This window comes from Oreochromis niloticus, linkage group LG7 (assembly GCF_001858045.2).
Source record: "Oreochromis niloticus isolate F11D_XX linkage group LG7, O_niloticus_UMD_NMBU, whole genome shotgun sequence".
NCBI lineage: Eukaryota > Metazoa > Chordata > Actinopteri > Cichliformes > Cichlidae > Oreochromis > Oreochromis niloticus.
Genome location: NC_031972.2, coordinates 19,622,664 through 19,633,866, shown reverse-complemented (window position 1 = coordinate 19,633,866; position 11,203 = coordinate 19,622,664). Strand labels below are relative to the sequence as shown.

The 11,203-nt window shown below is 37.6% G+C and overlaps 1 protein-coding gene across 1 annotated transcript; it reads right to left on the bottom strand.

Annotated features, from left to right (window-relative positions):
- Window positions 1-498: 498 nt before the first annotated feature.
- Window positions 499-1,378, bottom strand: cmlc1 (cardiac myosin light chain-1). The gene has a single exon (XM_003454969.5). The coding sequence runs from the start codon at window positions 1,294-1,296 to the stop codon at window positions 688-690; it is 609 nt and encodes a 202-aa protein (XP_003455017.1). The 5' UTR covers window positions 1,297-1,378; the 3' UTR covers window positions 499-687.
- Between the last annotated feature and the right edge of the window lie 9,825 nt (window positions 1,379-11,203).

Here is an 11,203-nt window from a genome sequence, read left to right as displayed (position 1 = left end):
AAATTAATTTTTCAAGCTAAACATACCTATATATTATTCACTGAGAAAGGCTATGCAGGTTTAATTCATTGATTTAAACAGAAAATTTATCAGCCACTGCAAAAGTGATGAGGAAGAAAGTTCCTGGTACTTGCAATTTTCAGAGGAAACTGGATTGGTCTCTCTCTCGCTGTGCGTGTGTGTGTGTGTGTGTGTGTGTGTGTGTGTGTGTGTGTGTGTGCCTTGGTTCACTGCAACTGAATCTTAACCACAATGACAAGCATATTCGTTTTAACACTTTTTGTCAGTAGAACAAAATGTGTTTTATTTTGAGATGTAGATAAATCCTATATATGTGTGTATGTTCACACAGAACTTTGGACTAATCACATTAACATAGTTGATATAAGAAGTTGAATGCACATTAAATGATCACTTTCATTGGCATTCTCAAGCTCCCATGGTTATCTCATCAAATTTAAAAGAATGGGTGTATTTAAATTACATTCATGAGGCAGATTGTGATCGTATTTCCTTTATTCATTGATTTTTCTTTATGTAAGTCCTCATTCTTTGACTGGGACTTCACTGAATTAACATGTAACATGTCACAGCATTAATGACAACATCACCTTTAACTGGTCAAATATTAAGTGTGTCCAGAAAGAAATTCTGTAAAATTAAGTCTTTTTGATTAAATGTCCATTTTTAGCCAGAGAGAATGTGCTTTACAAAGGAGGCATAATTGATACATCCATTGGCATCCTCCTGTCCAGCCATCAATCTATCCACTTCATCTTCTGTCATCCTCTCTCCTAGTGTTGCCAGCACATGACGCAGCTCTGCTCCCATGATGGTACCGTTGCCTTCCTTGTCAAAAACCCTGAGCCCTTCAACAAAATCCTCAAAGTTGCCCTGATCTTTTGCGCGGGAGATATGCTGCAGCATGGGCAAGAAGGTCTCAAAATCCACCATTTTAGTACTCATGTCCTCTGGTCGTGGTTTACCAAGCACTTTCAGCACATCTGCATTAGTAGGGTTCTGGCCCAGAGCTCGCATGACATCCCCACACTGGGCATATGTGATCTTCATCTCTCCAGTTGGTGTGCGGTCGAACAAGGTGAAGGCTTCCTTGAACTCGTCAATCTGGTCAGCAGTGAACTCAACAGTGATGCTTTTGGGGTCAAACTCAGGCTCCTTGGGTGGCTCAGGCTGTGGCTCTGGAGGTGGCGCTGGCTTAGCAGCTGGAGCTGCATCTTTCTTAGGCTCTGGCTTTTTGGGCTCAGGTTTCTTTGGTTCGATCTTCTTTGGTGGCATGTTGCAAAGCAATTCAGTGGTGAGCTGACGCTTGCTGAGAAATGAACAAGAGCCTAAGCAGATAGAAAGTGATCCCAGAACTCCTCTTTCAAGGCTTTTATATGTGCTTTGTCTAGGGGGCTAGACAACAATTTCAGCCACCACACTATAAAAGGAAGAAACCCAAAATAGATCCGCATAGCAAGTGATGTCAACATTAAGTATTGTTCTCAGCTGCTGTCATCTAACCAACAGGGCTATTTGCTGTCATTAGTGAGGGTCCAGTTGCATTAGCCCGAAAATGTTCTGTCTCTCTGATGGACAAAGGGATCAGAGCATAGCCAGTGATCAGCCCATGAGGGAGATAGACTAAAATAGCTTGCTATCTAAATGCTGAATGCCTGGGAATCACTTCTTTCTGGGAGGGTGGCTATTCTTTTCACTAGAACAATGGTGCAGCTAAGTCAGAAGTATTAATATTTGTCTCTAGGCTTTGCATGTATTCATTTTATAATAATTCATTCTCAGAATAACAGAAGGATTACCTATCAAACCTTATTTCAATGGCAGGTGTTTGGCAGTTTTTAATTTGACAGACAGGCAATAGCTTGTAGTGGCCTCTTCTTTCACTGGGTAAGCTTAGAGTATGCCACCATTTACAAACCTGCCAAGCCCTCATAGATCCTAAGGGAACTCTTAATTAATTCTTCATATACTAGTGATAATGCAAAGATGAGTCATAAGAGTTAAATATATTATATTAACCTTAAATTTAAACTAAACTAAGTCGTTTGTTCCCTGATAACATCAGTTGGGTTTTTTTTAAGTAAAACTAAAGAAAGTGTTCAAAAGGATTTGGTTCATAGGTTCTTATGCATGTGGAGGGCATGGGGAAAAGAAAGCTGTCTTTGCTTATAAACGGGAACTGCTGCTATGTATAGCAGTCAAGGTATTTTCTTATTAGATTTGGGTCATTTTCATATAACAAATACTCTTTTCTTCCAGTTTGCTTATATGTATATTTTTTTTATTAAGTGAGTTTTAAAATAATAGCATATTTACTTCTTTTTATTTAACTGGCATGACCGTATATGGAATAAATGTTTTCCTTTATATTCCCAATAGTAAACCTTATGAGGTTAAAAGGTGAAAACAGGCAATGCAATTCCATTACGAGTATGGTTTATAAATATGTAATATGTCATTTGGCTTTATGTAGATGACTGCTCTATAATTCTCTTCAGTGAATGATAAATTAACCAACAAAATATTCATTTCATTTATGGAAGAGAGGGTATATAGGATGTGCTGTTCTGTGACACAATTTTAATCATAGCAACTTTAATTTTATGCATGCCTCACAGTTTATCAACTCAGTTAAAGAAAGCTAAAGCCTGTCCTGCGATAATCACATTTACCCTTCTTTGTCTCAATGCCAGTTCTCCTTGATCCGTCAATCTAGTGCTTAAAGTCCTTGGACAGTGTAGTTTAAGTGTGTGTATGTATGTGTGTGTGTGTGTGTGTGTGTGTGTGTGTAGTTGTCCTTAGCCTAAGATCATTATCTCTCTTCTCTTTGCTTTTGAGGTCACATAGCTAGTAAAACTGACAGCTAATTTGTCGTCTTTTGGTATGCGTACGTGCATGTGCACATTTGAGCATGATGGAAACATGAAAAGACTTGCAAGAGAGCCCAAAACTGTATTGACACACCATATATTGTCAATATATAAAAGGTATATTCATCAAGTATATAAAACAATAATAATAATACATACACATTCATACCACATTTACGATTTATTTGAGGCGGTTACTAATTAGTAATGATTGTCATCATTTTTCCCCACCAAAAGGTTAAAATTAATCTATATCAATCATACCTGCTTTCACAATTGTACTTGGTCCTTAGAAGACTGATCCTTGTTCCTTACCTAAGTGTTACAAGTGCATAGAACTGGAATATTTAAATTTAAGCACAAGTAAACCATTATGTTGGATTGCCTATGCAGAGACCACTGCAAAGTTCGTTTCTGTGTACAGAAGCTTTGTTAAACTGTCATTTGGGTGTGCACATATGTTAACAAAATAACAGAAGACATTTTCTTGATGCTTCTACCATCAAAGTTCATTTTCTTGATGCTTCTACCATCAAAGTTCTTTCAAACAAGTCATCAATCAGTAAATCACTGCAACTGCAATGATTGAACCAGTCAGCTTTCAGCGTATGAAGTCAAACAAGTGGTCATTTCATTGGTTCTTATGATCTTCAAAGAACTGCCAGGTATACTTTTGAAGTGTTGTTTTATTTTTGATCTTTGAGAACCCATGTAAACGGACTTTTAAATAACTTAAACATTGTCACATTACAAATGACTGAATACATAGTTATAGCTTGATCTTTGTTATAATTTGTCTCACATTTTCAAGCATTGCAACATGATTAAGGTTAACTTATTGAGCCTTATGAGACAATTAGGTAAACCTTAAGTTCTTCACTCGGCCCTGTGGGCAGTCTTTATCCTTCAGGCTCAGGTCCTATACCAGAGGCCTGGAAACTTGAAGGTCCTGTGCAGTATGTTTGCTGTTTCTAGGACTGCGCTTTTCTGGACAGAGACTTCAGACGTTGTTCTTGGGATCTGCTGGAGCCACTCGCCCAGCTCGGGGGCTCACTGCACTGAGTGCTCTGATTACCACGGAGATCACTGTTACCTTCAACTTCCACATCGTCTCAAGCTTGTCTCTCAGCCCTTGGTATTTCTCAAGCTTCTCGTGTTCCTTTTACTGATGTTGCTATCACTCAGTATAGCTACATCTATCACCATGGTCATCTTTCTCTGCTTGTCCACCACAACTATGTCTGGTTGGTTAGCCATAACTAGTTTGTCTGTCTGTATCTGGAAGTCCAACAGTATCTTAGCTCAGCCATTCTCAACCTAGGGGGCATGTCCCATTTTGATCTCTGAACTTCCAGGCTGTACTCTACAAAGATGTTTCTGTATACTATGCCGGTCACTTGGTTGTGGCGTTCCATGTATGCCCTGCCTGCTGGCATCTTACACCCTGCTGTTATGTGCTGGATTGTCTCAGGGGCGTCTTTGCACATCCTGCAACTCGGGTCTTGCCTGGTGTGGTAAACCCCTCTCACTGTAGATCCTGTGCTCCCATGATTAGTCCCTCTATGCTGTCTTGCAGTTCAGCTTTGTCCAGACACTGGTAGGATATCAGCCACTGATGCAGACCTTGTCAATCCTCTATAGTGTCTGTCTGCTTATTTGCAACAATTGCTTAATAATTGAGCTATCTAATTTGTGTCAATCAGAATACCCAAATTAACAATACAGATAGATATTAACAGCATAAAGGTGGTAGGAAATGTAGATGAACCTGGTAGTCATCTGTCCTCAAGGGACAGAAAGGGGTCAAATACCAAAATATGATGAAAAACCAAAAAACTCCAAGGGACATCACATGTCTGGACTGACATGTCAGATATGAGCTGATTACTAAAAACAATACATTTCTTGTCAAAAAGGTAAGACATTAAACATTCTGGGACAGATCTAGATATCCCAATTAAACTTTGAAGCCTTTCCTTTCATATTACAATCAGCAGCATCAATGGAGACATAAAGAAGATATAGAGGTAAACACAGGCTGATCACAAGCATATTTATAGTGCTCTGTCTCTCTCAGATGAGACTTCCTGAAACATAATATATTTTCTGTCAGTATGTCAAGTTCATGCATTAATGACTGAATATTGATAATTTGAAGCTACAATAATCTATTCATGCATTGTGCTCACAAGCCTTAGGGTTCTTCCTAAATGCATGTAAGATATTGAATTGTAAGGTCAACCTTAGTTTAATGCTACATTGATCAATATGTTTTTTTTTCCATATTTAGTCAAATCATTATGTGTAACAAAAATGGGATGCTAAATGTGATGACCTCAAAGTCCATTAAAACTAATGGACTTTGAGGTGTGAGCCCTGAAAAGGCTTTTAGCCTCTTTATGCTTAATATCAATATTTTATTTATTTATTTTTTATGTATATTTGATTTCAGTCCAGTATTTTTCCATCAAGGCCTCCAAGTAAATACTCATATCTGAAATGTTCTGAAACAACTTATTTTCTGTCAACTTCAAAGCAGAGAAAGAAAAACTTTACACTGAGAGACAAGTATGACAATGGTGCTACAGACACACCCAGCTTTTCTCTGAGAGACAATTTATGATATTTTTTAGGCTATACATTTGGTATACATCCACTTCTGAACCAAGTTTTCAGTTTTAAGCTGCATGCACACTGAAGGTGATATGTTCATAACCCATTGTATTGACGCTGACTGCAGTTGCTGGTGGACAGTCCAGGTTCTGTTGTTTATATAACCTTCTAAAATATATACTACCAGGTCATACGTCCCTGAGTATATCCTGCACACAGCTGTGCAACTAGAAGGTTTGAAGTGTTATTTTGGGTCTCGTCCACTTTTTGTCAACAGTGATGATTTTTAACATAGTTGCTTGAAGTCAATTTTTATGGTGACTGGACTGGTGGTTTTCAATACTACCACTTTTCTACATCACTTCCAGTGTAAACAGAACTTTAGCTGATGCTGATTTCTTTTCATTTTTTCCTTTTTTTGTAGTTGTGCTTTACATTTCATTCACTGTTTTGTTGTTCAATCACCAAACTGGATTAGGGGAAAAAAAAAAAAAATTTCAGTTATACAAATGTTACTTAAATTTTCCCTTTTAACTCCATGGAGTTATTCCTTGGGGATAGTCCTTGCATGCCTCTGTCTGATGCAGTGACGAGAGGGTGGTCAGAGACAGCAAGTCCTTAATCCATGAGATAATAGTGGGAACTAGGGGAGGCAGACCCCTGGTGTGGTCAGGGCCAATAAAGGAGAGTGACAGAGACAGCAGTTACATTCTTCCTATGGCACTGGCAAAGGGTGACTAAGACTGAAGATCTGTGTTTAGTTAACTGGCTAAAAACAGATGCACCACTGAGTATTCTCTCTCCTCTTAATCGCCAGTTTCTCTCTTGGACATGTGCATCAGACCTGGGAATGGCCACTGAACTGCCAGCTACTGTATTTCATAATTAAAATTTGTGTGAATCTATTGTGAATTCCTGGAATCAATACTTTGACTAAACACACACGAGACAACCAACAGTGTTAGTATTTAATGTCCAAATATTAGTGTTTTCCTCTTTTCACAGAGCTGCCACTCTAAAAAATGGGGCCATATTCAAACCAGCTTCCAAAGTGTGCTTGTTTGATTTCGCTAATATGAAATAAGAATTAATTTCCATTTTATGTTACCCTATGGAGTGTAGTGAACAGCAACACAAAACTTTTCTTATGAGTCGAGTAATAATATTGCGTTGTTATAATGGAATGACTGTTGCAGGAACCAGCTAGCAGACATCTGTGTAAACAGTTTAATTAAGACCATGTTTGATGAATTATAGCTGGTGAAGGCACTGCCTGTTCTAATACTTCAGTGTCTTAATTACACCAGACATCCATGTGTTCATTCTCTCTGCCCACCCCATATTCTCCCCATACTTACAATGATAGAAATTGAAAAAGTACAAAAGGGAAAGTGCATTTCACACTCTACTGAAGCAAAGCAAGCAATTTCAAATTAATCAAAACACAATAAGTTTACAACATGATAAAGAGGTGCTGTATGTGACATGAGGGGAGTTGATTTTTGATGCTTAGACCTCTGTTTTATGTTACAATTGAAATGTTACTGGACAAAAATGCATTAGTTCTAAATTCAATTTTAGTTGAGATATTTAAAAAATCCAAATCCAGTCATAAAGTCTTAGCTATCTATTTCGAGAAAATGGAATTTGCAAGTGGTTTTTCTGCACAGAGACGACACTGCTTACATGTGTCTGTGAGGGGAAAAAATCAAGAGATTGCAATTTTGCCTTTTATTCAGACAGACCTTACAAAATCATGAAGCTACACACTGAATGCCAGCACTCCTAATAAAAATGGCACTGACTTGAAAATACAGATACAGCATAGTACATGCAACGGGATGACTATCATATGTGATTTAGACAATCAGTGTTTCTTGTGTTCTTTAAGGGGTTCATCAGATACACCAGTCTAGTTCAAAAATCAAAGAGAATTATAATTAGGCACATGCTTATACACATGCTTCCAATTGAAATGGGCTACAAAATGGCATGATTAGCTGACAGTGGAATATATCTCTTCATGATATAACATAGGTAACCTATAACACAACCTATAATATATCTCCCCATCTATAATAAGTATAAATAGGGAAAAATCAATATGAATTATTGCTTGGCCTATTTTTGTGATATTTATAAGGTTCCCATGTGTGCACCAAACAATAGCTGGGGATCACAGTACACGTCCAAACCAGGGATGAGCACTATGCCTTCTTCTCACAAGCTAGGCTTGGAATTCTGACTGGGAGATTAGGGAAGTTTCCAAGCTATTCATAACCCTACCCCCACCCACCTCCCATTCTCCACAGAGCACTTGGCTTGGTGGCAGAATCCTCTCCTGTTCAGCTGGACTGGTCTATTTCTGTATTTCTGATGTGCCTCTGATGCCATGTTTAGAGCGTGTCTTTGAATGGTTTGTACCTGTTTATCCCAGCAGCACACAGGCTTATGAGATGTTTGCCTCAAAGCTTACCAGCTGCTTTTCTCAGCTGGAATGCCGGAATGCCAGTATGTTTAATTCAGAGCCTTAATCCTGACAAAAGTGGACCAAACATGTCTTCAAAGTGTTTTCAGTGTCTATCACAGAAATGTGGAATTTACACCTTTTTCCCCTCATACAGTGATCTGTTTTGTCTTGCCATACAGCGCTTTACAAATTTATGAAACCATCAAATGATAGGTTTATTACACACACACACACACACACACACACACACACACACACATATATATATATATCTATATATATATATATATATATCTATATATATATATATATATATATATATATCTATATATATATATATATATATACATATATATATACAAAGTCATTATTTTATGTTCTTATAAAATCATGATTTTAGAACACTTCTTCATAGAGCTATGAGGAAAAAAACATTCCAATGATTGTTAAATACTTTCACAACTCATAAAATATTGAAAGAAAAATGCTATGGCTACTGCAGCATAGGCGGCATCAATTATGGGACTTTCAGCAAAGCCCTGAATTTCTTGCTGTCCATCATGCTGATTTTTTAATGTTCTCGTTCGGAAACAAAAACAGGATCCTTTCCACTCTATAGGTTTTTTCTCAGATACTGTCATTGATATTGGATGCAGTGGGTGCATTAGGAGCTAGGAAAATTTTCACTGACCACATTATGAGCTTTGACAGTGATGCTGTAGTTAGGACATCGTTAATAATGACTTCAGTCTCAAGAAACTACAGCAGTAAGAAGAGCCGTATATAAAGTATAAGTAAAAGTAAAATATAATGAATATTGTGATTCATAATCTAACAGTGAAAATTTTTGTATGTTTACATTTTAGATTTTTAAGTTTACTTTACATTTAATTTCAGACATTTAAGACTCATTTTTATTTTTGTTTATAGTTGCATTTAATATTCAAGTAGTGGGTTTTTGCTTGATGGCACTGGGACATTAATATCATTGGTGCTTATATAGATGATATGAAAACTGATTCCACCACAATTAGTCATTCAGTTTTGACAGTCGTTGTTCATTGTCAGAGAGGTATTAAAGGCCTGGCTCTCCAGTGACCCAGCACTACTGTGTTCCAATTATAACAGAATTTGCTACTATTTCTAACCACAGTTGTGCTTCAGCTGTTTTACTACAATAGGGGGCATAGGGGTCAGTGGTGAGATAACCAGTGCAGATCGGTTTGTCACTAGTTTGACATATTTGTTGTGACAGATGTGTCTTTATGCAAATGTATTTTTTACACATTGCTAACAAAATGTATTTTCCAGTGGTCTGTGTGTAGAAATGTGGTAGGCAACAAGAATGGCGGATCTCTCAATATCATTTCAGTAAGTGGATAGTTGCTCATATATCTCATTCTGCATAACAATGTGAAAATATGATCAAAAAATTGGCAGAAAGTATTCAGATATAACTTTGTGATGTTAAATTTAATCTGATTCAGGGTACTACCACTCCTCACGTGGAGAGTCTTTATATAATAGTAGAATGATGTCTACTTAAATACTCTATAATATTACAACAAGAGAGATTTGGGAATATAGTAGGATTTCAGTTCAGTGAAACAACAACAATCCCATTCATTTGCACTGTCACAAGACATGTAAAGTTAAACTCTGCTATCTCCACTGTTAATCTCTGTTGGAGATACTGAAGCCTCTCAAAAAGCCATATCTACAAGAGCAGTTGCTGGGCAACAGAAGAAGCAACTGTATACACAAGCTGCCCTTTTAAATATCTGCTGGCTTCATCCAACAAGGCCACCAACTCGTTTCAGCTTTAGATCTGACCAAAGAACAGGGCTGAGAATATTCATACTCTCATGGTGGCAAAAATATTTACTGGACTGTGAATAATTTCATTATTTTCAATCAAATAAGGAAACCCTCTGTTATAAATGAAGCCATTATTCAAAGAATGTCTTTTTCTGAAACAGATCTTGAAATGCTGCATATCTGGTTCTCAAATAAATGTCCACATTTATATAATATCCAACAAACTTTGTTATTTTTGTAGATTTAAAGCAACTGTCTAAAAAAACGTTAAAGGGAGGAAATATTTCAGCTTGAAACCTCAAAAAAGATAATAGAAAGTTTAGTGTATCAGTTTTGCAGGTTCAATGGGAACGACTCTAGTTGAATGATACTAAATGTTGTTTCCAAATGTGAGACTTAAACACAGCAGTGCAGCTTTATACATTGTAAGTAATGGATCTGCTACCATGTAATTCAAAGCAACAGACATGGAAGGACTGATAATATACATTTTAGCTTAACTGTCAAACAACACTTATTTTTTGGTTACTAGATTAACTAAATATTATAACATTTAACATTCATCTGCACTGTACACTGCTCAAATACATTTTAAACTGAGATGATTTCTTGAACAGTTTCATCTTCTTTGTTGTTAATAACATCATAAACAGGTGCACTAGAGGGATAACAAAAAGACAATCCCCACAACAGGAACGGTTTTACAGGAGGAAGCCATTGATATCTTTTGCATGAGGCAAACCTACAGGTAGTCCATCTTTTCCAAAAAAGCACATCAATATGTGCCATTGCCAGAGGGTCTCAAGAGTAAGGTTATTCTAGGAGACATGCAGTTACTCTAGGAGAGCAAGACAGGGCCATATAAGGTCTTTAACTAATCAGTAAGACCGGTATCTGCTCCTTTGTGAAAACAGGAACAGGATAGGCACTGCTGGAGCTACAGAATGATGTCCAGAAGGCCACTGGTGTGAATGTCTATGACAATCAGAAACAGACTTCATAAGGGTGGCCTGAGGCCCTCTAGTGGGCCATATGCTCATTGCTTGGCAATTGGCATTTGCCATAGATCAGCGGTCCCCAACCTTTTTGCGCCACCAAAATTTTTTTTGCGGACCGGCCTTTAAGGTGTCGTGGATAAATACAACAAAATAAAATGAGTACTGGTACCAAAAAAAGGAAGATTTATTCATAACACACGGGGGAAAAAATAAAGCTAAAAACCGCTAAAAACCCTGAAAACCATGAATTTCATGCACGAGCCTCAACTCTCGCGGCCCAGTACCAAACGACTCACAGCCTGGGGGTTGGGGACCTCTGCCATAGAATACCAGAACTGGCAGGTCTACCACTGGTGTCCTATTGAGGTTCACTCTGAGCACATGTGACTGATGTGTAAGGCTCTGGAGAAACT

Excerpts from the sequence above, each read along its gene's own strand:
- cmlc1 (XM_003454969.5), bottom strand. The coding sequence starts at position 1,296 with ATGCCACCAAAGAAGATCGAACCAAAGAAACCTGAGCCCAAAAAGCCA.